Consider the following 26,914-nt stretch of genomic DNA (forward strand, 5'->3'; position numbering starts at 1 on the left):
TTCCAAATCCCAATTTTTTAAAATTTTATTTTAATCAAAGTTAAAGACGTGGATGAACATAAATACAATACAGTTAAAACTTCATCATTCTTCATATTGGTGTACATAAAAGGACCCAATAACATAAACCCCAAGAAAACCTGCAGTCGGCAAGGAAGTGCAGACAACCCCCCCGCCCTCCCCCCCATCCCAGAACACACACACACACACAGGGGAGAAGGGGGTGGGAAGAAATATCCTAGAAGTTATCTTTGAAAAGGAAAAACAAAAATCCCACACACAAACTTTAGAATCTCAGAATTCTCTCTCTCTCTCTCTCTCTCTCTCTCTCTCTCTCACTCAATCGCACGCTCAAACTCACGCATTACAAATGATTCATACATAAATAGGTAGTGGGGGGGTGCAAACAAGCTATTATGCTAACATATGTATAAACCTTTGTTAATGGGGGAGGAGAACGGAAAACAAAACAAAAACAAAAACCCAAGCAGCCGCAATGATTAAAATACATTCAGTTACTGATCGCTAGTTGTGCCATACGAGGCGTTATGGGGGGGGGAGGGGGAGGGAAATCGTGCTGCAGAGAAAAGGAAAGGAAAGCTATATACAAAAAAAGAGAGAGATGGGGAAATCCCCGAAAAACAAAAACGGCCAGGTTAATGCATGCATGTTTGAGTACAACAGAAGAGAGAGAAATACAAACAAAAGCGCTGCTGCCTTCCGATATATCTCTGTGTCGGTATTATAAAAAGCCCTCTGCACTCAACTAAAATTAAAAATTATTTCAAAAGGATAATACTTGAATAGCCATCGTATTTATTCAGGGGCCCCACAGGGACTCCTATAGTGAATCTCACAAGTGTAAAGGTTGCTTAACTCTTCAGCTGTTGTGGTGGTGGTGGGGGCATTGCAATAAAGTTTAGTCATGTTCTAAAAGGGAGGGGGGAACCTATGCTTTCGGATGACATGCATGATTCGGCATGACTAAAGCAGGAGGGGAGGAAGAATTGGGAAGGGGGTGGGCGAGGGGAAGAAGCTCAAGTCAATTTCATCTGCAGATGGTCATATATTTTTTGTGTTTTTTTCGTTTTTGTTTAATATTCCAGCTAGAGTGTAGCAGTTCAAATCTTCTGAATCTTTTCCCCGACGACTACAGGATTCTCTTTTCTGATCTTCTCGGCTGCGTCCGCTTTGTAATTGTAAGAGCAACTGTGGACGTCTGAGTAGCGGTGGACGCCGCAGTAAACGTGGCCGCACCTGCATTCAAATCCTGCGGAGGAGAGAAGACAGGGAGGCTGTAAGAGGCCTGGGGGTAGCGGGGCAGGAGAGCTGAATTTAATGTCTATGTATTTCACATCTGGCAATGCAGGGATCTCAACTCCAGCATCCAGGGCAGATGGCCATCCATCCAAATAAAAAAACTCCAAGGAAGGAGAGTCAGCCCCCTTCCGAGGGAGTCCTTTCAGCCACACACCTGGGTACAAAGCAATGCGTGCCCCTTTGGTTTCAGATAGTACATGGGTAAAAGGTAAAGGTAAAGGGACCCCTGATCGTTAGGTCCAGTTGCAGACGACTCTGGGGTTGCAGCACTCATCTTGCTTTATTGGCCAAGGGAGCTGGCGTAAGCTTCCGGGTCATGTGGCCAGCATGACTAAGACGCTTCTGGCGAACAAGAGCAGCGCACAGAAACGCCATTTACCTTCCCACCAGAGTGGTACCTATTTATCTACTTGCACTTTGACGTGCTTTCGAACTGCTAGGTTGGCAGGAGCAGGGACTGAGCAACGGGAGCTCACCCCGTCGCAGGGATTCGAACCGATGACCTTCTGATCGGCAAGCCCTAGGCTCTGTGGTTTAACCCACAGCGCCACCCATGTCCCAGTACATGAATAGACGAGTCTAAAAAGCCCAGGACACAAATTTTCACGGACCTCTAGTGGCTATGGTGGTTCATTTGCAAGAAGTAATGTATTTAGCATCAGTTCTGGAAATGTAGACTCAATACTGGCCAAACAAAGCCTTCTGGGTGTATATTGTGCTGCAGGGACCCCCAAAGTAATTTTCTGCACAACATTTCAGAGCAGACTGGTTGAAAGGCTGCTTGTCAGCTCATCACAAGTTGAAGGGCACAGTGACAACGCGACACCAGTAATGTTAATAATAAATGCGCCATTTCATTATTACTTGCTCAGAACCTTCACAACTTGCCCTTCAGCTTGGTGGATTGCCAAGTTATGTACAACTTACATAAAGAAAACACAAGTCTTATAAAACTTGCATTAAAAAAACACGTCTTATAAAAACCCAATTTAACAATTAAGAGCAGGCTACTTACCGTAATTAGCAGTAATAATAAGATGCATGAAACAGCAGCTGCTATAAAGATACAGTGGTACCTTGGTTTAAGAACAGCTTCATTTATGAACAACTTGGATTAAGAACGCTGCAAACCCGGAAGTAGGGGTTTTGGCTTGTGAACTTTGCCTTGGAAGCAAAACATGTTCAGTGTGTTCCATTTGTAAATTGAGTCCCCTGCTGCTATAGGAAAGCACGCTATGGTTTAAGAATGCTTTGCCTTAAGAACGGACTTCCGGAACGGATTAAGTTCGTAAACCAAGGTACCACTGTAGTTTAAAAGACACACACAAAATCATCAAGATTTGCACCACCTCCTCTAAACAGGGGAGTAAAAGGCAGGGGCTGGTTTGAGCTCAGTGTTAGAGGATCCAGACGTGTCTATTTCAAATGCAGAAGTAAGCTCTTACTGTTGATCTACAGCTCGCATTTCAAGTTAATGAAATGAAAAGGAACTTACCGGTAAGCCCAACCTTCTTCCGGCACATGAAGCAGCGAGTTTTTTTCTGTTTTGGTTTGTCGAGTGATTTCTCTTGTTCTTCAGAGGATGGCTCTGCGCTATCTGATGCTGAAGCTGCGGGGAAAGAGAGCAAAAAGACGCGAGAGAGATAAAGACAAGGCAAAAATCTGAACTTTGCAGTTTCGGATCCTGCGCCCTTGGGGTTTAAATTCCTCCCTCGAAGACCCAAATCTGGCCACGTCCAGAACTTTAACCAGATTCCTCCATCGTTTAAATACTCCAGAATGCTCCACCATACACTCACCACCTTGTTTAATCTCTCTGCCGGTCACGAGAGGCGGAAATCAAGCTGAGATTTAGCTTCGTATTCAGAGGCAGTTGGACATTTATTTGCAAAGGGAAATGATGGCCGTATACTGCTCACATGAAAATCTCCCACGCCAAAGGGGTTACTTGACAGGAAGCCTGCACACAGAGCACTTCATGTGCTGGAAACCCAGCAGAGAGGCTCAATACACAGACTCGTTTGCTCAATCACAACAGACTTCTGCTCACCCAACAAGCCTTCCTCTTTCTCTCCCTCCCCTGTGCAGCCCCCAGAAACTCTAGAGAGTTTGGGGCTCCTCTGGAACAGTGGTGTAGTGGGCGGGGGTCTGAGGGGTGGTGGCCTCAGGTGCAAAATTATGAGACGGGCACAACCCACAGCAGGCTCCCTCAGCATTGCTGAGCTCCTGCCACCTTCCGGAGCTGCAGGGAGGCAAGCTGCACCTGGTCCGAGCCTTCAGAGCTGGGACAGCGCCTCCTCCGTGTGGCTGATGCCCCGATGTGGTTGGGCTGGCTCACCCTTTCCTCCCCCCAGTCGCCCAGTCCACCAGAGGGGTGCAACACTTGCCCTGCCCTGGGCACCAGCAACCCATGCTAAGCCACTGCTTTGGAGTAGATCTTTTAACAATTCATATACTGATTAACACCAGGGTGTTTGTATGTGGGTGTGTTTAATTACATAAGTTTTATCTTCTCCCAATAACAAAAGAAAATCCCTGGTGGATCAGGCCAATGGCTCATCTAGTCCAGAATTCTGTTCTCACAGAGACCAACCAGATGCCTATAGAAAGCCTCAAAGAAGGACCCGAGAGCACAACAGCACTCTCTCCCTCCTGCAGTTTCCAGTAACTGATATTCAGAAGCATGACTGCCTCTGACCATGGAAGTAGAACAAAGCCTCTCCCTCCTCTGCCATGAATTTGTCCCAGCCTCTTTTAAAGCCATCTAGATTGGTGGCCATCGCTGAATCCCGTAGGAGGGAGTTCCATCATTTAACTACTCGCTCACCCTCAGTCCAATGCACATTAACATCATGTTTTTCATTTATTTCTCATACAGAAGATGAAACAATACAGGTATTGTTTTCCATAGCGAAGAAGCTGGACATTCTAAGGGCAAACAACCTATGTTGTTGTTTTTAAAGAAAAAGGGACACGAAAAGAGGAACGCCAATTGTTGAAGAATGGATTGTGCAAAGATAGGGAATTGTAATATGGTTAAATAAATGAATATAGCAAGGGTTAGGGGAGGGAAGGCAACAGAACAATATTTTTTACGGCGAAATGGGGTATGTTTCTTATGCAATGGAGCAACAGAGCTCCAGAAAATGTGCAGACTTATGTGTGGTTGTGGGTTTCTTGCAACCAGCGGCGTAGCGTGGGGGGTGCAGGGGGGGCCGGCCGCACCGGGCGCAACATCTGGGGGGGGCGCTCGCCGCCTCCGGAGTCGCCGAAGAGCCTCGGGTGCAGGCTGTAGCAGAGCCCCATGGCAGCAGCCCAGGCAGCAGCAAGAAGAAGATGGCAGCGGCGGCAGGTTAGGGGCGCAAATTACTTTCCTTGCCCCGGGTTAGGGGGCGCAAATTACTTGCCTTGCCCCAGGTGCTGACAACCCACGCTACGCCGCTGCTTGCAACACAATTTTACGCTGAAATCTTTGAAATACAGGATATGTATCGATAATAGCAAATTTTAAAAGCATTGTAGTTTCTAAGCAGTGTACAATGAGGTACAAAACACATACAAAAGATAAAGTTAAATTATCCATAAAATCGGAGGGGGGGGAAGGGCCTTACTTAAAAAGCCTGCTGAACTAAAAGGGTCTTCACAAAGCACCCAAAGTTAAAAAGGGAGGGGATCTGTCTGACCTCAGCCAGGAGAGATGTCCACAGAGTCAGCCCCACGTTACTGACTTCATGGCTCCTGGTGGACGCAAGCTGTGCATCTAAGCCACAAGGGAGCAATAGCAGCAACACTCTAGGAGAGTGATCAGGTAGGGATCTGAGGAATAAGGTGTCCTGGGCCCAAGCTGTTAAGGGTCTTGTTTTGGGAGCACACTGCAGAGAAGAAGGGGGGAAGTTGGAAGCCCCCTGGAACAGAATTTGGGGGTGTGCAGGGGACTGCAAAGGGGAGGGTGAGGAAGGGGAGCACCCCAACAGGAATCACAACTAAAGATTCCCCACTGAGCCCCAGCTAACCCACAATATACAAAACATTTTCATTTTTCGGGCAAGCCTCACAAAGTGGCTGACATAAATAATAATTGCCATGCCAGTAATCTATGTCTACGCCCCAACTGATCACTGTGCTCCGCAAGAGAGGGATTCCTGCGGGTGCGACCCCACTGGGAGATCTGCTCCATGCCATTAAAGTATAATAATAATCCTGAAATCATCACACACCTTTAAAACAGGGAGAGAGAAGTGTGAACTTCAGTTCAATAAGGCTGGAAGTGTGCGCCTTTAGTTTTAGCTGTCTTCATGAATTGGCTTAAATACCACTCTTAGTCTGAAATAAGACTGAAATAATGACATCTGAAGTGGGCCACTGACGGCTGAAATAGGGGGTTATATAAGACTGAAAACATGTCTTTGCAGACAGCCTTAAAAGTTGCTTGAGACACAGAACCCTAACACAACTCCTCAATATAATCTTTGAAGATTGCCTAGGTCTTCCAATTGCTGGGCGCGGACTCACTAGTGTGCTGTGGTCTGATCCAAGGCGGGTTGCAACAGGCATACTACCACCATGCAAATGTATGGTGAAAGATTGAGAAATGGGTCCCCAAATGCATGTTTGGGTCTTGGGTCTCTGAAAAGGCTTAAGTTGCCTGGTCTAGAACAAGTTAAGCAGTTGCAGCTTCCAGAGCCAGCAAAGAAGGCAATACATTTTACTTACAGCCAGTGCTTTTTCCCCCAAGAAAAAATAGGTGCCGGAACTCACCATGAAGTTGTTACAGCAAGTCACCAGGCGACTTGGGGCAGCCCTGAACAGGTGCCGGTTTGACAACAGCTGCATTCAGTGCCCAAGGAGGTGCTAAAAACTATGGCAAGCTGTCTCCCTAGTTGGTTTGGGGGTTGCCCCTGGTTCTGGTGCAGGTCAAATAAATGCGCTCCGGCCTCCCTTGTTCTCCTAGATTCAGGTGGATGGCTAGGGCAGCTCAGAAGGGCCCTTGATAAAATACTTGTGTGCAACGGTAGAGGCCTGGCTTAAAAGCTTAAGGCCCACTACCGCTACATGGGAGACGGATTGAAGAAAAGGAAATCCGAATTGGCTTTGTCCCATAGCTTGAGCAATTGCACCTAGGAGCGGCTAGGTGCTAGGTGGAGTCATAGATCTTAAAAAAAAGGGTAGACCCGCACACACTGGCCACCACCCATTTTGACTTGAAATGTTCGTTTTCATACTTTCTCAGAAGTATGTAAAGGCAAGAAGCGGGCAGGGAGATTGCCGGCCCGCAGTGGCACCCGCCCGAGAGGTGCCAGAAACCAGAGTCTAAAATTACCTGAGCACATCACTATTCAAGCGAGATAAATTCATGTTGCAAGTCATTGATCGAAACAAGGCAGAGATTAGGTAAAAGGTTTTACAATAATAACCCTGCCCTCCCAACATCTGATGCGTAACAGTAGTTCATGCATTGGTTACTTTGAGATTAGACTACTGCAATGTGCTCTTCGTGGGGCTTTCCTTTAGCTTGATCTGGAAGCTGCAGGGAGTGCAGAATGCTGCAGCGTAACTGCTGCCAGGAACAAGATTTTGTCAGCATATAACACTTTTGCTCAGAGTCCTGTGCTGGTTGCCAGTTTGCTACTGGGACAAGTTCAAGGTAACAACCCTTCACAGTTTGGGACCAGTTTACTCGCATACCCCATATATACCCACTTGACCACTTGCATAAAATGTTTTTATCCGGTGCCGAAAAGTACAGTGTAGCCTTCTGCCTGATATCAAGAGGCAGGGCGTTCCAAAGTATAGGTGCGGCAATGCTAAAAAAATGATTCCTTACTAATGCGGAGTGAGTTATTATGTGGTCCCTGCAACAAAGCAGTCGAGGGGGAATAAATGGGGTAAACCTAAGAGTAAATAAAGGAGAAAAATCAAACAGAACTCTCAGCCTCTTGCATTTAGGAGCTTACAGCCTTAAATACATTTAATTGCATTGCTATATCCTGCAAGGATCCCCAAGAGCCAGACCCTGGTTTGCTTGGCGTCAGAAAGGTGGCTACATCGTGTGCCTTTGGACCAAAGCTCCAGGAACATGCCGTCAATTGTGGGGTGAGACAACAAATGGAGATGTAATGGAAGTGTGTGGGGGGTGGGTGGGGTGTATATCAGCAACAATTAAAATATCTGCTTAGTTTTGGACCAGGGTGAGGGACCAAGGGATAAAGTCAACACCTTCATGGAAGAGGTGGGTTTTGAGGACAGATCCTCAGGGGGAGACTGACCCAGCTCCAAGCAGTACTATGACTTTTTATGCCCCATTACTCCGCACTCCCCAAAAGATTGGCTTGTCCCTGAACTTAAACGATGCTGACGTATCCAGCAACAGCTAGAGGGGGCACTTGTGCAACACCCCCAAAATAAGAGAAAGTTCACTGCTGAAACAACAAAAAGGCACATATTTGCATGTGCTAATTTAGATCAAATTTAAAATGAATTAGCTTGTTTTTTAAAGGAGATAAGAAACACCTCACCCTTGTGGGGGAAGTGTGGCCATGTGACCTGCATGCTTGCAGGTAATCATTGTGGATGGGCAACCAACATCCCTGAGAAGTAGTTTCATTTGTGCAGCACCAGCGGCTGGATGTTTTTAATCTTACGTTTTTAATACATTTTGTTTCATTACTGTATTTTATTCTTGTTGTAGACCACTTTGAGATTTTGTTGTTATGGGAAGCCATTCAAAATTCAACACACCTCTCCTAAGAGGCAGGAAACTGCTAGGCAGCTGAGTTAATAAAGAACTTTTTTAGAATTCCCTTCTCTGACCTTTGGACGTCACGAAACAAACTGATTGTCCCTGCCAGAATACTGCCAGAGGATGAATGTACATAAAAGTCAGCTCCAGGACAGACAAATACAGAAAGGGGAGGGGGAAGTGTTGAAAACCTAACTGCAAAGTTAGATGAAATATGCCAACTGGTTGGAATTACAAGGCTTTGATCAAGGAGTTTTATTATACCAGAGCCTACTAGGAGGAACGAGGAATAGAGTAGCAATTTGGGCAGGACTCAGTTTCCAGAACACAACAGTGGAGCGAAAGCATCGAACATTAAGGTAACCTGTTGAATGTACAAGGAGCAATTCATATTGGCAGAGGCGAAGACCATGCCTAGCACTGACTTTCTCTCTCTCTGCCAATAATACGGACAAGACTGAGATGCAATCCGGCAGGAGGGAGTAAGGATGTGTCTGTTCCCTGATGCAGCCTTTTGCTAATAGAGGAGGGGAATCCCATGGCTAGACAGCACCAGTCTGTACCTGAGTTACAGACAACTGCACAATGCACAGGGCGAAGGATAAAAGACAGTATCAATGGAGATACCAAGCCTGCTCAAGGTATCTGGCAAACAATGTGCATCCAGTTTCAACTCAGGGAAGAAATAATAATTTAAACATGCTCCAAGTACTAGAAGTTTGGGGCACATTGCTCAAAACTTTACAGCAGCCATTGCCAAACAGGTGCCCTCTGGTGGGAATTGTAGGACAAAAACATCTCCAGAGGGCACCTATTGACCATGCTGGCAGAGGCTGATGGGAGCTGGAGTCCTTCAACATCTAGAGGGCCACAAGCTACCCATCCCTCTCGTATGCCAGACTTTCACTGTCCACAGACTATATACTTGAATCAAGCTGATACTGGAGGGGGAGACAGATGAAGTCAGGACTATCCTGGACAACTGTAGGTTAACACACAAGAACATTTTACGCACTGGCCAGGATCCAAGGAACCGTGCAATGAGTTCTGCGCAGCTGAAAAGAGAATTTAGATGTTCTTTCTTTGCAAATGAGGAGGAAGCAGTGCTCAGTGGAAGAGCATATGTTCTGCATGCAGAAGAATCCCAAAGCTTTGAACAGTGGAACCTCGGTTGTCGAACGCTTCGGAAGCCGAACAATTCGGAACCCTAACGCCGACAACCCAGAAGTGAATCTTTCCATTTTCGATCACGCCTTGGAAGTCGAATGGCTTCTGCAGCACGTTTCTCCAGTTCCCCCCTCTATTTTTTCAATGGATTTTGCCGGCCGGCAATTGCACTTGGGTTGTCGAATGTTTTCGGAAGTAGAATGGTCTTCCAGAATGGATTATGTTCGACAACCGAGGTTCCACTGTACCTTCAGTTAAATCTTCAGTTTAAAGGGAGGAGGAAATATGCTGGGAGCAGTAAAACTTAGGTTAGATGGAGAAGATGCCTGACCTGGCGTACAGCAGCAGTTTATACTCCTCTGCTGCACTGCAGACTACATCTCGAACGGGGAGAGTTAGAAGCATTCTGAGATATGGCACTGGGTGTGTGCAATTGCCCTTAGCCACAGAAGAAGTCAAAAAGATCTAATATAAGCCACTGGGTGCACATTTATTTTGGAGCTGGCCACTGATCTCTTTGTACCTTATATGAACAGAAAATGATCTTTTACAGGGAAAGGGGAGGCTGGTGCTTGAAGGGGAGGGAGGAATCATACACATACACACAGCCACCAGCAAGCACATCAGAGGCAAATGAAAAGCCTGGACATCAGGGAGGGTGCACTTAATGGTTAAAGCTTTTGTTTTTCCTGCTACACTCTTGCTCTTTACAGAACAGCATGAAGTTGAAAGATCTGGAGCTGCAAATGGAAGTATGAATTTAAAAGAGAAAGAGAAAGAAAGAGAGATTATTAAAGCAGGATTAGGACACAGAATAAAGATATACAGACATTTGAATGCAGAAACATGCAGAAAAAGGTGGAAAACTGCTACAGTAAGCTTACTCTTTCTCAAAGGTAGCTTAAAAAGAACAGCTTTTAAAATTTGAAACTATGCCATGCATATAAAAGTTAGTAGCGGAATCATGTTAAAAGACATTAGCAAATAGAGGACAATGTCTAGACCAAGACTGGGGGAAAGGATGGGATAAAACGTGTTTGAGGTCTGACTCACTGCCAGGTCCTAAGACTGTGCACAATCTAGACAGCTTAGCACTTTTGAATTCCCATGCATTCCAACAGGAGAATTACACACAGGGTCAGATCTCCCCGCCTTTGAAATGAACAGGTTTAAAAAGAGTACTAGATCGGGTCCATCTACATCCTATTAGAACTAGATGCTTATTTCTCTCTATGCTCCATTTTACCTAATCCAGCGTTTCCAAAACTTTTAGTATCTGGGGCACAGTTCCCTCGGCCCATTTTTGAGTGGAGAATGGAGAGATGTCTCATTCTTTCGCTGCTTCCTTTTCTCATGCAGCTTTTAGACCAGGTGTGGTCTAAGATGCTGCTGAACTACACCTCCCATCATCCCTGGCTGGAGCTGATGGAAGTTGTGGTTCAGTAACATCTGGAAGGGCCAGGGGTTCATCCCACACCTGTTTTAGTCTAACAGTGCGGGCCTCTTTTTCATGACTGCCAGAGAGCACAGCTAAAATTGCATCCAGGGCCCCCTTTCACCCTGGATGCAGGGTTGGGACCCAGGATGCTGTCTTGGCAGTTGTGACATTTCTATGATTCACATGTTGCCTTCTCTGCTGCATTGCAAGGTGCCATCAGGGAATTTTGGCGTTTCCTTATACCCTTTTTTTTGGGATGATATCGCTGCCAATAAGAGTGGCAGAAACAGTGTGTGGGTATAGATCAGGGGTGAGGAACCTTCTGGGAGTCGCACACTGACAGTGGGTGAGGCCAGAGGCAACAGTGGACAGAGCAATGGATGTGATCTTAGTGCAGCAGTGCGAATCCCAGCCATGCAAAAGCCAGGGGTTCCCCTGACACCACCTCTTCTCCATCTGGACAAGCAGAGACACCATCACAGTTCCAGAACACATATCAGCTGGGCAAAAGAACTCAAGGAGGGCAAGGGGCAAGGGGTGCAACCTGGGGAAAGGGAAAAGGTGAGGTTCCCCACCCCTGGTAGAGGTCATTGCTGGGGAAGAGGGCATCCCTACAGAGCGAATGTACCTGGTTTGGGCACTTGTTTTAACCAAGGTTCATTTTCCAGCCCCTCTCGTGGCACACACTTGCTTCCTGCCCCAGGCCAGTTTGGGAGTCACTGCTATAACCTACGTTAACAAGGAAACTCACTTACCTACTGTGTTTAGTGTTAAATCTGTATCGCGCCTCTTCGTTTTCACTCTCGAGTTCTCATCCGGGAAATCGGGATCATCTATATTAGTTTCTATGCTTGCATCATAATCACACTCTGTTTCTGAGCCCCTGGTAGTGTCAGGTAAATCTGAGTTATCCATCGACAATTCCTCTCCGGTACTGTCTATTGAAATTGTTTCGGCAAGGTCCACTGATGTTGGTTCTATTTATTCAACGGGACATGTATTTCAGGTATGTATTTTTATTCTTTAGAAAACACACACACGCACACAAACATGCTGCGTAGTCAGTTTGAAAGTGGTTTTCATTCGTTTATTGTTAAAAACGGACCCACCCACTCCTACAGTTCCTTACACCTGAGGGCTACAGCAGCGCAGGGCTGATCGACTCTGCGTGCAAAGCCATGAAGGGTGATGGTGGCGAGGGAGGACTGCTTAGCAAGGGAATGTGATTTGATCTGCTTGGTTACCACTGGGAACAGAGGACACGAAAAGTGTTGGGAGTGTAGATGGGAGAAAGTTAAACAAAGATATGAACAAAGTTTTCCCACCCTGTAGTTTGATCAAGTAGTCCCCCCTGCCTCCTTTCTTAGCTACAATAGGATCAGTTCCTTTGTGCAGGGATTCAGAAGGACAATTCTTCTAGCAAAGAGGTAATTGCAACTGAATGAGCACTGGAAAGTGGGGAGAATAACAGAAATGCAATACGCATGAATGTCATGAAGCAACATGGGTGCCCTCAGGCAGACAGCTCTTGTGGTCTGGAGGTATGCAAAAAGTCCTTCCTACTCTGCTTCATGCATTAAACCCCCTTGATAAATTGCGGCATACAAATATTTTAAATGACACAAAAATTATTTCTCTTCGTCCCCACTACACAGAAAGCTATTCTACATGGCTAAATCTACACGTGGCTTTCAGATTTTCCTATTTTACCTGTCCCTATAAGTGCTGAATAAATGCATGGACACACACTGGAAAGTTAGTACAGTGGTACCTCAGAAGTCAAACGTAATCTGTTCTGGAAGTCTGTTCAACTTCCAAAACGTTCAGAAACCAACGTTCTGATTGGCTGCAGGAAGCTCCTGTTGCCAATAGGAAGCCGCGGAAGCCCCATCAGACATTTGGTTTCCAAAGAATGTTCACAAACCAGAACACTCACTTCCTGGTTTACAGTGTTCGGGAGCCAAAACGTTCCAAGTCGCAAGGCGTTCGCCAACCAAGGCAAGACTGTAATGGCTTCCCAGTGTACTTATCCAAAGCAAAACCCCCAATCTGTGCAGTTCAAAGGTCAGCTGCATGTGAGAAATTGCTTTGTGCCAAGTGGGGGTGGGGGGGGGGGAGAGACAATAAATTTCCATTTCAGAAAATCCATACTGGGGCCATAGCCAAGGATATCTATCAATTCATGCATATTAAGGATGAGGATTCCTAAGTGCCCACCTTCGGCGACTTTGGGTGAGGGTGGGGGCAGTTGATAAGGGGATGCATAAGCCCAAACTCTGATCCTTACCAACTCCAGCTAAAGAAATTACAGGTAGGAAGGCAGGCAAATATCTCTGAGACCTTGGAGAGTGATTACTCACCAGTCAGTCAGCACTGGGCTAGAGGGTCCAACTGTGTGAAGGAAGCTGCCTTTTACCAGGTCAACCATTGGTCAATCTAGGCTAGTATTATCTATTTCAATTGCCAGTGGCATGTGGCTAACCATGGTTTAGCAGAAATGTGCAGGTTCTCGGAGGGGAGACTGAGGTTGCTTTGCTCCTCCCCCTGGTGGTTTTGCTGCTGCACTAAGTCATGATTTGGGCTTAGCATTCTGTCCCCACCAGGTTCATGGTTTAATTCTCCAAGAATTCTCCATGAGCCATAAGCCACAGGACAAACCCTGGTGACGGCTTGTTAGTCTGGAGAGAACTGAACTATGAGCAAAGGCTCAGCTGGGTCACCAAGCCACAGTTTAGCAAGGCACATCAGAACAGAACAACTGGGAAAGAGCAAAGCAGTCACAACCTCCAAGAGTCCACACATCCATGCTAAACTGTGGTTTGGCTTAGTAGAACATTTTAGCCCGGCCAAGGGTTATTTAGGGTCTCAGGCAGATAGAGAGATCTTTCTTCCTTGATCCCCTGATTTTACTGGAGATGCCAGGGACTGAAATTACCTGCACGCAAAACATGTGCTCTACCATTGAACCTGCACGCAAAACATGTGCTCTACCATTGAACCTGCACACAAAACATGTGCTCTACCATTGAGCTATGGTTAGGAGAAGGAGCCTTGTGCTATCCCAAACTGCAACCGCAGAAAGCTCATAGCAGTAAGTATGAACGGAACTGCAGTCCAAGGTATTTCCCACATATTGAATTTTACACAGACTCACACAATCCACATTTCACCGCACCAAACTATGTAGCTTTAGATCCACAGATATATCCAAGCATTACAGGCAAAAAAATTGAATATATATTTATATTTTTAAAACTTATACCTCTCTTTTCTACTTTGTAAAAGAGTTGCTCAAATATATGACTCCAACTCATGTGAGCATTTGCTCCCCAGGTAAAACGCATTATCAGTATTTTCAGTTCTTGATGCTACGCATGAGTTGTATCTTTAAAATATAATAGGAGAAACCAGCCACTGGGGGAATATATTGTAATGGGAAAGCATAGATTCATACCCTGTAATGTCCTTCTGTGGACTGTGGAGAGAACTCCTGGCATACCAAAATTTCATACAGGCGAGCTTTCCACCAACTAAAGGGTTCAGCAGATGTCTTGGAATCGCATTACATCTTCAAATCATCTATTTATCTTGAGATACAGACCATTTTATGGTTTCTCTGTTCACCAACAGAGACTTGACTAGTCATGACTTGGATTAACATATAACCAGGGGTCAGCAACCTAAGGCCAATGGACCAGAAGTGGCCCGCGGAGGTTGTTTGACCGGCCCACGAACCACCCCCGAACCGAGGAGCCCGCTCTCGCGCTGTGCTAGTCCAGCACAGCGCAGCGCAGGGACTTGCTTCTGTGGTGCTGGAAATCACGTCTGTGCACGCACAAATGCTGAAAATCGCAGCCGCGCATGCAATCTAGCCCACAGAGGGATCTCTGTGGGACCAATCTGGCCCAGGAAAGATAAACCTTGCTGATCCCTGATATAAACGAAGAATATATATATGGCACTGCATTTTGGCAACTTCATTCCATTCTGTCCCCTTCATTTATATTTCGCATCAGGGTTTATATCCCACCATCACTCTGCAAGAAACTGGGAAGCACACATGAGAGGGTCTGGAGCAGCATCGCTCAATGTGGTGCTTTCCAGATGTACTCAGACTACAACTTCTATCACGCTTGGCCAGTGGTCATGCTCACAGTGCACTGTCCATTCTATGGCTAGGAGACCCGATTCACATCTCTTTTACAGATGTGGTATCACACAATACAACACCCTAAAGATTAGATGGCTCCAAACAGAAAAAGGGGTTATGCCACGTTCACAGAGACAAACACAGCTGGTTTTAGCAAGGAAGAAAGCTCAGCTACAGCTAAGGCTCTTTCCCCTCCCCACCCAGAAGCGGCTCAAGCCAGTGAGTGGCCACATTTCCATACAGGCAAGAGACCACGGCTCAGTAGTGGAGTACATGCTTTGCATCAAGAAGCTCCCAAGTTCAATCCTTGGACTCTTCAGTCAAAAATGAGCAGGTGATGAGAAAATCCATGCCTGGGATCCTGGAGTCACTGCCAGTCGGAACAGACAATGGCAGGCTCTTGGGGAAAAATTATTAGACCTGGTAGAAGGCCCCTTCCGCTTACCTCAGTGTAGGGTTTTCTTTTAAAACCCCACACCAGTGCTCTGTTTTGAATATGCAGCATATCAGAGCCCAGACCACAGAACTAAAAGGCAGGTATTGCTTAGCTAAAAGAAGGACAACGAAACAAACCAAAAAAACCCCACCTAAGGCAGAAGATGTGATCAGTAGCCCAATGAGCACAAGGGGGAGGGGGGAAGCCCACAAGGGCTTCTCTTAAGAAAGGAAGAAACCCTGCTATGTTATACTGGGACTGGACCAAAGGAAAATACAGATAAAGCTTTCGCTTACTCTAGTACACACGGCACTTGTCTAATACCCCCTTTCTTATCTCAAGGCCCTAGCTGTCAAGTGTGTGACCAAGATCCAGCTTAACTTGCAAGCCATCTGCAACGGCTCCCCCATGGCAGAAATGAATACACAGAGATGCGTGCATGAGCTGAGTAATGCTGTGCTTATGTCATTTCACTGCATCTTTCCAGAATGTGTATGAGAAAGAGCATTGGTGCTTGTGTTTCTGAATTTCAGGAACACTCAAATAATATTAGGCACGCTACACGTGGGGGTAAATCTCCCTGAACACAGTTAGACTCACTTCTGAGTAGGAAGGATCACATTGTTAACTGTATTAATGACATGGTTTAGAGTCACTGCAACCCCCCCCCCCCAAAGATGAAATTGAGCACGATCTGTTTTTAGAAGCACATCTGGAATGCTCAAAGGCAGGTTTTGGGGGCCCAGACTCTCCACTGTTATCTGTGCCCAAAGGGCACAAGGATGCCCCAACATCTGTCAAGGAAAGCTCAGTTCCACAAATAATACATATAGCAATTTTAAAGGGGAATCTCCCTGAATGTCACTTTAAAAAACCCACATGCAAAGGAGTTCTGTGTTACCATGCTGATTTTAAAAAATCTATTGTGGCAAGACTAACACAGGTACTTTTGCATAATTGCATTACTTGCCACACAACTGACAATAAACTTTAGTCTTTTAGGGTTGTTGCAGTGAAATTCAGCTTTACACATATAGGTGATTTCTTTGCAAAGCCACAGGGTGGATTCAAATTAAGCGCGGTAAGCAAAGTTTGGATTCTCTTGAAATAAACTGGGTGGCTGAAACATTCATGTCCATGGCATTAATCTGGATATTCAGTATATGACTGAATATCGCAAGATAAACAAACACACTCAAGCTTTGGAATCAAAAGGGGCTGGTAGACAAAAGATGGGATTTACTGGAGTCTGAAACCAGTAAGATTAAATTTCTGGCCATGCAGAGCTGCTCACCCAACTATTTACCTCTTTCCAAAATGCTTAAACAGTAGTAATTTTTTGGGGGGGTGGGGAAGGTGAGAAATCCTGGCACATTCATGTTGCCTTATACCTTCTGTGACAAATTATTAAGTGCTTAAAGATTCTCTCCACTCTTAAGGAGATGCAATTGTCAGCAAGCTCACTGGGAAATGCCATAAAACAAATCTGTAAATGCCTGCAATCAAGGTGTACAATTCAAGTCTCTTCAGTTCTGGCCTCTGCAGTTTTTGACAACTGGCATTGTGGAGTTATTGATAACCAGCAGTAGATCAAGTAGGGCAATAATGTATATTTTCTCTTTGTGTTCCAAAAAACATAAAGACAGTGAAGGCATCCAACTAGTTCATATACTAACCTTGGACATCTTCTCTTTCAGGTCCTGCCTTGTCCACTATGTCTGTACTTTCCACTTCACATGTTGCTACAGATTCTGCTAAGAGTGATGATGGGCTTGACACAGGGCTAGAAGCGGGGTGGCAGGGAGAGAATTTCTTTAGAAAGTGGTACAGTCTTTGCCATAACTAGCACATGAAATATTCGCTTATAGAAGGCAATTGTTTCAACTGCTTATAAAGGCAACTTGATATTATAGACACCAGGGTTCAAGACGCTACTGGGCCATGATGCTTGGTAAGTGACCTGGAGTAAGTCTCTCTCTCTCTCTCTCTCTTTCTCTCTCTGCTGAGCCTACCTCACAAGACTGGCGTGAGGATAAACAGGGAAAGGGAGCCACGGTCGTCACCTTAAGCTCCTCGAAGGAAAAGCAGGGCAGAAACAAAATCACAAAACGAATAAAATCAACAGAAGCAAAGTACCGTATTTTTCGCCCTATAAGACACACTTTTCCCCCTCCAAAAATGAAGGGGAAATGTGTGTGCGTCTTATGGGGTGAATGCAGGCTCCTTGGCATCAGTGATAGCAACGCGAAGCCTCCGAAGCCTGCACTCCGGAGGCTTCGCGTTGCTTCCGCTGAAGCCAGGAGAGTCTGCTCTTTGAGGCTGGCGGTGGGGAAAGCAGCGCTTCCCCCATCGCCCGCCCCAGAGGATGGGGGCAGCAGGAAGGCGTCCGACGCGTTCCCACTACTCTCCAACCCGGCTTCGAGGCTGGCGGTGGGGAAAGCAGCGCTTCCCCCATCGCCAGCCCCAGAGGATGGGGGGGCAGCGGGGAGGCACGCGACGCCTTCCCGCTACTCTCCAACCCTCCTGTGGGCTTTTGCGGGAGATGGGGGAATTCCCCCACCTCTCGCAAAAGCAGGCAAAAGCCGTGCGCACTTTAAAGGGGCTCCGCGGCTTCTGCTGGCTTTTCTACGAGGGGGGGGGAATTCTCTCCCTTTAAAGAGTGCGCCGCTCTTGGGGGCTTTTCCCCAAGGAGGGAGAAGGGACTGACTGGCCGTTTCAGTCGCTTCTCCCTCCTGGTCGAAAAGCGCGCAGGAGTCACGCTGGGCTCCTGTGGGCTTTTGCGGGAGGTGGGGGTATTCCGCCACCTCCCACAAAAGCAGGGAGAAGGTCTTGGAGTAGCGCACAGGCTGTGTGCAGCCTGTCCACTGCTCCCAGAGCTGCGGGGGGGGGGATCATATTTTTTTACTTGATTTCCCCCCCCTGAAAACTAGGTGCGTCCTATGGGCCGGTGCGTCTTATAGGGAGAAAAATACGGTATTTGTCCAAAGACAAGTGCTGCCACCCATTGGACTGGTTGTAATTTAAGAAGATGGTCAGCTGATGGGTGGATGAGGGCAGTGTCACATTTACCCCCACGGACTAGCCTACACGGTGTTTATCTTGTATATTTAGCACAGAGCTCTGAAAATAATAGAACTGTCTTTGAAAGGCTGTTCAGAAACTGGGGCCAGGCACTGGGACCAGAGCTGCCAGCACCAAAGCAGATTCACTGGCGTGCTTCCAATTCAAAGTGCAAATGCTTACCTTACAAGTGTTTAGGTCATACATTGAGGTGCAGGTTTTGCTGTGCCATTGCCCATACCAACAAGTTTTAAGTTGAGATTTTCCCCAGTTAACATCTGTATCTTTGGGGAGTACTCCAGCAAATCTGGGTACTTTTACAAACCTCAAAGCACACCTGAGTATGGCAATGCCTCCCTCATGTTTTCCTGTTCCGTCTAAGTAACCATCAGCACCTGAGTTTTGCTATTATAGGGAACAGTGTAGAAAGACGGGCTCCTGCTCTGCCCCCAGATACATTAACAAAACTATCACAGACAGCTATAGTGCAGCACTCCCAATCCAAAAAAAGGGAGAATGCTCTCATTCATGCAGTTACCATTCTGTCCCCAAAATAGAAAATGCTGCAATTAACATTATGGTAACAATTCCACATAGACCTTTGACACACACAAACACAGGATGGCAAAGTTTACCTTGGCTGCATAGGTGGTACAGGTGTAGAATCTAGTGTTGATGAAGTTTCCTGGATGCTGCCTTCAGTGCATTGAACTGGTAAAGACTCAGTTAGGCTACTAACAGAAGTTGCTGAAAGAAGAGGCACTCGTGTTAAGACAGCAATTGGCCATGCTAGGAGACAACTGGTCACCATAGGCTTGATGTTGCAATCTTAGGGCTGGGGGAAACTTTGGGCTGTGATGATTTCAGGACAGAATGATATCTACACCTAAGTTATTAACCACACCTCAGTTGCTTAAGAGCATGGTGCCGATAATGCCAACGTTGCAGGTTCGATCCCCCTATGGGACAGCTGCATATTCCTGCATTACAGGGGTTGGACTACAATTCAGTTATAAATGCCCAACTACAAGAGATGGCAATTGTGCCTTTGAATTTAATGTGCAGGTTGGTTTGTTTTAAAAATTCAAATAAGATAAAATTTGATATTTTAAAAACACAAAGAATACCTCTTCGGGGGACGATAATCAATCCACACCACACATAGCTAAACAATGGAATTTACTGCAGCAATGGCCAACGACTTGGATGGCTTTAAAAAAGGATCAGACAAATTCATGGAGGACTGGCTTTACGATACTGCTTTAAGTGAATAGTGCAGATAAGGCCATACTTTTAGGGTTGCTGTTTTAAGTAATTCTGACATGGCTTTGCACTAACGAATCATAGAGCTTTAAACAGGTGGTCTGGATGTGGCCCAAGTTAAGAAAGTATTCATGGTCGCTTCCTGAAAAAGTTGCACTATCTTAAATGATGTGCAACATGCTATTTGGCAGGAAGGTCAAGAGTGTAATGGGAGGTTCTGCAAGCCGCGTGTTGCCGTTTTAATTTGGCAGCAGCTGTTTCCAGATCACCTGTTTGTTCCTCTCTCCTCAACATAGCTATCCCTTTCTACATTGGCCGGTTTGGGCTCACAAACCAGTCCCTCAGTATGGCAGGGATGGGGAACCTTGGAACCAGAGGCCAAATGGGGCCCCTTAGACCTCTGTACCTGGCCCTCAAGACCTCCCTCACCAGCCCCACCTTGCAACCTTCCTGCCAGCCTGGAATGTGTACTTAATACTCTAATAATGCAGTTGGCCTGGATGGAGGACAGAGTGAGAGACTGGTGCAGAAACTAGATACTTAGGGGTGCCAACTTGAATAAAATATTGGGGGGGGCAGGTAAACCCCACATAATCGATCGCTAAGACTCAGTGCATGCACACCAGCTGAATGGCAATGACCATCAACTGGGGGGGACGACGACTGGCTGGCCCCCTCAAATATATTTTTTTAGGGGCTGAAGAGACCTTTGCCCCTATGAGTTGGTTCCTATGAGCCTGCTGTACAAAGGTAAGATTCACACTTAGGTCACTTTTGCCTCTAACTCTGCCCACTGCTGACACGTGGCCCCTAGAAGACTGCACAGAAGGGAAAGCGGCCCTCAGGCTGAACACTTCTCCCCACTCCTGCTCTACAGCTATTTATGGCAGTAACGGGCAGACTAAGCCTGCAATACTTTACCATAAGTAAAATACGAGCTGCAAGAATGACCCTTAGACTATGCTGACAAAAAACCCCTGTTAAAACTGCGTAGGCCTAATGTTCCGTTTGAAGCTGAATCATAATCTGTTTGGTGATTCTACAGGCCACACATAATTAGTCACAGTTCTTCTTTTCCTTCTCTCTTTCTCTCTCCTGTTCTACAATTAGCAACTGCCTGCTGAAAGACAAAGGAAGGCAATCTGTTTAGCATGGCCCATTCGACATACACAGGCCAAGCGAAAATCCCAGCTGTCTTGGACAGGTCACGAGATCTTTGCAGGAATGCGGAATCTTTTGGGCCTTAGTGGGCCAGATTTTTATCTTGCCGCCACGCTGTGGGCCAACTCTGACAAGTCAGTAGGGATCACCCACCTGTCAATTATCTGACCCCTGCACTTTTATCCTGAAAGGACCCCTGGACGATTAAGTCTAGTCAAAGGTGACTATGGGGTTGCAGTGCTCATCAGGCTTTCAAGTTGAGGGAGCCAGCATTTGTCCACAGACAGTGCCTCCAGCCCCATCATTTTGCCATGACAGGGAACCAGGCAGAGGGCCTTCTTGGTAGTGGTGCCTGCCCTGTGAAACGCCCTCCCAGCAGATGTCAAGGCAATAAACTACCTGACTTTAAAAAGACATCTGAAAGCAGCCCTGTTTAGGGAAGTTTTTAATGTTTAAGATTTTATTGTGCTTTTAATTCTGCTGGGAGCTGCCCAGCCAGATGGGAGGGATACAAAATAATAAACTATTATTATTATTATTATTATATTATTATTATTATTATTATTATTATTATTATTATTATTATTATTTATTATTATTATTATTTTGCCAGCATGCCTAAACAGCTTCTGGAGCAACAGAACACTGTGATGGAAGCCAGAGCACATGAAAAAGCCACCATGTGGCTAAAATTCCCCTATGTTACCTGCAGCACCTGGCAGGAGTGAACCCCACAACCTGCCCATCGCCTGATGTCACCCCGTGACGTCAGCTGATTGGTTTGGGGGAGTGGGGGGGGAGATGGCTTTATGGACCAAACTGTCCAGCAAACTGGAGGTTCCCTACCGCAGCCTCATGAGCTTGTGCCTCTAGAAGTCAACCCCAACACCTTTTGGAGATCTGAACTCACCTGGTGGGCTAATTCTACCATTACTACCATTCTGCCGTTGAAGATGTTCTTTATAGCATACCGAACACATGCCATTCGTACGAGGGTTTCCGTAAAATCCGCACCCAGTAGAACAAAGCATAGGCACTTGGCTATGGTTGGTTTCTTGAGCCATACTCTTTTTCTAGTGACCTGGGAAAACAAGAGAGTCGGGTTAGTCAAGGAGTTCAGATCCGCCCTTAAGTTTTTTTGCATTCAAGACATTCCACAAAGACATCATAAAGCCCCTACCAACCTGAGACCAGCATGACCTTTAAGTTCAAGTATACCATCTGGATCTATACACCGAGTCATAAGAAGTTTGCAGAAAGAGGTGGTCAGTGGCTGTCCCTCTCCATTGAAATTCTCTTCTCTGGAGACTTGCCAAAACTGTAGCCTATGCATCTTTCACTGGTGGTGCAAGACATTTTTATTCAAGTTGGCTTACAATAGCAATGCAGAGTATGGTATAATTGCAATATTGTGATATATCTTACTCTGGACAAACTATGAGCTGTAGCTAAAAGCTTGTTCTTTGACCAGGGCTAGCCACTGTAGTGCCTCTCATCATCATCACAATTATTTTATTTGTACGGCCCCCTTTCCACAGTTAAAACCATGGTCAAAGCAGCTTACGGGGGGGGGGGATACATAATTGTAAAAGTAGCTATAAACAATAAATATAAAAATAGACAAAACTGAACAATTGCCACATAAACCAAAACAAGAGCTGAAAAGATACCAAAAAAAAAAAAAAAAAAAAAAATCAACAGCAGCAGCAACAACAGAAAACCCAACAGCACTAAACAATACTGCAGTTTAAGTGTCTGTTTGGCTTTTGCAGTTGGAGTCAGTCAGGGCCCTGCCTTTCTAGGCCAGGAGGTAAAAAGCCAGCAAGGCAGAGGGCAGGTCTTCCAGGTCTTAAAGCCAAGATGGTCTCTGGCCGCCTCAGCTTTTGTAGCTGGAATCTGCATTTTTACATTTTTACCCAATCATTTGACAATTCTTAACAATTATAAGGAAAACTGCTCCAGAGAAAAATACTTCAGAAATAATACTCTACAAGGAAATATTCCTTAACATAAAATTACCAGTAACAAAAACGAAACAAAACTCAAAGCCTACTTGAATTTGCATTGCGGGAGGTAATTATTTTCTTGACAAAACTGTACGAGGGGCAACCAGTTTTCCCATAATTTATTTCCATATCACTTGGAATTCTTATACTTAGATAATTTATTTTTCGACGTTATAGCCAAATCCCAAACTTTATTAAGCCAATATTTCTGAGAAGTGAGAGTAATGAAACTTTACAATTTTCAGTCATTAATATTATTACAGCTGTTAACAAATGGGGTGCAGGTTCCAATTCTCAGAGTGGTTTAACACTCAAGGGAAATTTGGGAATTGTAGTTCTGCGAGGGGAATAGGGGTCTCCTAGCAACCTCCAGCACCATTAACTAAACTACAGTTCCCAGAGTTCTTTGGGGGAAGTCATGACTATTTAAAGTGGTTAGAGACTGATTTAAATGTACAGTGGTGCCTCGCAAGACGAAATTAATCCGTTCCGTGAGGCTCTTCGTATAGCGGTTTTTTCGTCTTGCGAAGCAAGCCCATTAGCGGATTAGCGCTATTAGCGGTTTAGCGGCTTTTAGCGGATCAGCTGATAAGCGGCTTATCAGCGGATCAGCTGATAAGCGGCTTAGCGGCTTAGGAAAAGGGGGGGCAAGGGGGGAAAACCCGCAGGAACTCGCAAGACATTTCGTCTTGCGAAGCAAGCCCATAGGGAAATTCGTTTTGCGAAGCGCCTCCAAAACAGAAAACCCTTTCGTCTAGCGGGTTTTCCGTCTTGCGAGGCGTTCATCTTGCGGGGCACCACTGTATAGATCAAACGGGGCCTGTGCTTGGACTATAACATATACCAGAACAGAGGTGCAAGGAGGAAAATCCATGTCAGCTCAGCGCATGCAGAAACAATTCCCTGAAATCCGAAAATTTGATTTGAGTGATTTTATTAAAATCATGAGAGGCAGTGTAGGAAGGCTGGGGGAAGGGAGAAACCAACACTGTCAAATAGACAAAAACAGGAAGTAGTATAGGAGGATGAGTAAACCTTTGAAGAAGAACAAGAAAAACCGGATCCAGTTCTAGCTGAGCCAGCTCCCCAATTTTGTAGCTAGAGGATGAAGGCAGGAGACAGCATCTAGGATAAGGACTCTTGAAAAAGCGTTCTGCACACTGTCAACACTTTCAAAACATTGAGGATGTAAATAAACCTGAGTTCCTCAAGAATCAGGAAAAAAAACCCAGATGTTAGAAGGTTTCTGTTTTGAGGGAACTTTTTTAAAATGAAAAAAAATTAAGCTGAACTTAAAAGCCGATCAAGAAACAGAACAAGGTTTTGCCATGTTAGTGAGAGCAGAACGGGACATTATGCAGCAAGCTTATCAATTAAGTGTACTGGGTTCCCTTCCTGACCTCTGACAAAAAGCAGCTGTGGAGGGAGGGGTAATAAGGATGTTTAACCCTTTCTCTTCCTGCTATTTGTCTCCTCAAAGATTGCTTTTCCATGGGGGTTGGGGGAAGAGCCATGTATGCTCCCCCTATGCTCCTGGGAAGACAAGTGGGACAGAGATGTAGACGCAGCCTAGTTTGGTCCTGAAATCAACAATGCAGGTGGAAAATGCTCTATTAACAACACAAAGAACTTCATACCAGTTTTAATGTAGCCCTTTGACATACAGGGCCGCTTTGTAGTAGTAGTAACAGGGTGCTGTGCCAAAGAGTGTACAATCTAGATCTGCTAGTGGTGACTGGAGAGGTTGGGAGATGCCAGCTTTTGTTTCAGGTGGTGATTAAGACTTCTGGGTTAGGCGAGGCTTTATGGAAGAACAGACTTTGAAAGAGATAAGGAGGCATATGGAGAAACAAGGGGAAAGGTAAGAACCTAAGACGAGCCCTGCTGGATTCATGTCAAAGGTCCCTCTAGTCCAGCATTCAAGTTCACACAGTGGCCAACCTGATGCAACAACACCCCCTCCACTTGTGACCCTGCACAACTATCATTCAGAGACTCAATGTCGCCAACAGTGGAGATAATCTCAGCTTTCATGAGTTGTAGTCATTGATAGCCTTCTCCTCAATCACCCACCCCATCATAGGAACCGCCCTACTGGATTAAACCAAAGGCCCATCTAGTCCAACAAAGGTAGACAAGTCTGAAGAGCACAGACTGTGGATGAATAAATATTGGGCTGTGAGGGCTGGGCTCTGACAAGCTTTAAAAATTAGGAGGGCAAGGCAGCAGCTAGTGAAGGGTTTGAAGGCATCACGTGGTCTTGAGCTGTGTCCTCCACTGCCCTCCAGATGTTTCAAGACTACAATTCCCATCAGCCCTAGCCAACAGATGATGGAAGTTGTAGTCCAACAACATCTGGAAGAGCATCAAGCAGGTTTTAAGCGGTGAGGGAAATGAAAGATCACCTCCAACAGGGTTAGAGGCGAGAGAGTGTGTGATTCAATAAACCTACCAAGGCACAAGTGATCTCATTCAGCTTAACACTACCAAGAAACAACAGCTGAACAATTGCTGATGACTGTGGAGCATGAGGATGCAAGAAAGCAAAGCCAGGAGTTGTTATTTAATATTACTACTCCAGCCTTGAAACCTTGCATACCTGTTAGCATTCCCAGGCTACAGAAGCCAATTAATAGGATCAGAGACAGCTGCATTTAGTAGGATTAGCCCCCAAATCTCAGGCTTTTAATCCGCCTATACAAAGAGCCAATTTCAACTGGGGTGAGTGAGGAGGAATCAGGATCTTGAGTCACAGCTTAACCAACTGTTTGTTACAGCGTAAACGTAGAAATCATAAAATCAGAGTTGGGAGGGACTCTGAAAACCATCTAATCCAACCCACTGCAATGCAGGAATATGCAGCTGTCCCATACAGGGATCAAACCTGCAACCTTGGCATTATCAGCGCCATGCTCTAACCAACTGAGCTATCCAGGCACATGCTGGTACCCCAACCTGTGTGTTGTCTTCAGTGGCCGCTATGGCCCCAATCAACTCTTAAGCAAGACTGGCTCAGAAAGACGGCAACTTTCAAATGACTCTGATCACGAAAACAAGGGTGCCCATCAAACACAGCTAGGAGAGAAAGGTGCTAATTGCAGAAAGAAATGCCCAGTGGCAGTCTGCTAATACTGTAAGCAAGCGCAGAAGTCAACAGGTATATCCTGAGCCAGGGTGGACAGCACTGGGCCAGCATAATGTTGTTGCACTCCGACTCCCATCAGCCCCAGCCAGTACGGCCAATGGTCATGGATGGTGGGATTTGTAGTCCAGTAACTTCTGGGGGGCACCATGTTGGCTGCAAGATTACCAATGTTTACGTGCTGAGCTTTGATGAGGAAGGATTTGGCTCCAATCAAGCGTGCTCATATTGAAGTTAATGAACATGACTAATTTAGGTTCATTCATTTCAGTGTGTCCTCTCCGAGTAGGACTTAGTTGGATAGAACACAATATTTAGAAGTATGGCCACCAAAATGTTACAACCCCCACCTCCCCCAAATCAAGATTTACTAAATGCAAATATGCAACACTACGTGGACAAACTTATGAAACTGAAACAGGTATCCAAGGCAGGAACTTAGGCCAGGAAGAGAGCGGGAGGCGAAGAGCTGAAGAGTTGATAGTATTTGGGTTGTGTTTGTCTAAACTCTTAACAGGAGAAACCAGAGTTCCATCTTTGCTCTATTTGCACCACCCCTTGGGGAGGCAGATTGCAAGAACATTTGAAGTGCCTTCAACCAATGTCTTACCAGGCCACATGTAACGTGTTAATCCTAGCATACAAAGCCGCAAATGGCTTGGGAGTCAAGTACCTAATAGAGTACCTTCTTCTATGCCAACTGTCATGGACTCTATGATCAGCAGGTGAGGCCTGGGACAGCTCAGTTGGTAGAACACGAGACTCTCAGTCGCAGGGTTGTTGGTTTGAGCCCCACTATGGGTGAAAGATTCCTGCATTGCAGGGGATTGGACTAGATGATTCTCGCAGTTCCTCTCAATTCTATAATTCTGTGATGTGGGGCCACCAGAGCCGCCTGGTTGGAACTGCCCCACGACAGGGCCTTTTCATTGGTGGTCCCATGGTTGTAGAATGCCTTCCCTAGTGAGGTGTGCCTGTCTCCATCATTATTAACTTTCAGGAGGAATTTGAAAACATTCTTGTTTACATTCT

The 26,914-nt window shown here is 45.8% G+C and overlaps 1 protein-coding gene across 5 annotated transcripts in view; it reads right to left on the bottom strand.

The window, feature by feature from the left end:
• ZFAND6 (zinc finger AN1-type containing 6) overlaps positions 1-26,914 on the bottom strand; it is a 79,097-nt gene continuing 52,183 nt past the window's right edge. For 3 of the 5 annotated variants that reach the window (XM_081839288.1, XM_081839287.1, XM_081839289.1), the window contains exons 2-7: positions 21,645-21,815; positions 18,946-19,057; positions 16,927-17,033; positions 11,420-11,641; positions 2,816-2,929; positions 1-1,270 (exon numbers count right to left, since the gene is read on the bottom strand). In XM_081839288.1, the coding sequence (XP_081695414.1) occupies positions 1,122-1,270; positions 2,816-2,929; positions 11,420-11,641; positions 16,927-17,033; positions 18,946-19,057; positions 21,645-21,798 (858 nt within the window). In that variant the 5' untranslated portion in view covers positions 21,799-21,815 and the 3' untranslated portion in view covers positions 1-1,121. The remainder of the gene's footprint in view (positions 1,271-2,815; positions 2,930-11,419; positions 11,642-16,926; positions 17,034-18,945; positions 19,058-21,644; positions 21,816-26,914) is intronic. The other 2 variants (XM_081839290.1, XM_081839291.1) reach the window with 2 other exon arrangements.

This window comes from Podarcis erhardii (assembly GCF_964252035.2).
Source record: "Podarcis erhardii genome assembly, chromosome: 14".
Taxonomy (NCBI): domain Eukaryota; kingdom Metazoa; phylum Chordata; class Lepidosauria; order Squamata; family Lacertidae; genus Podarcis; species Podarcis erhardii.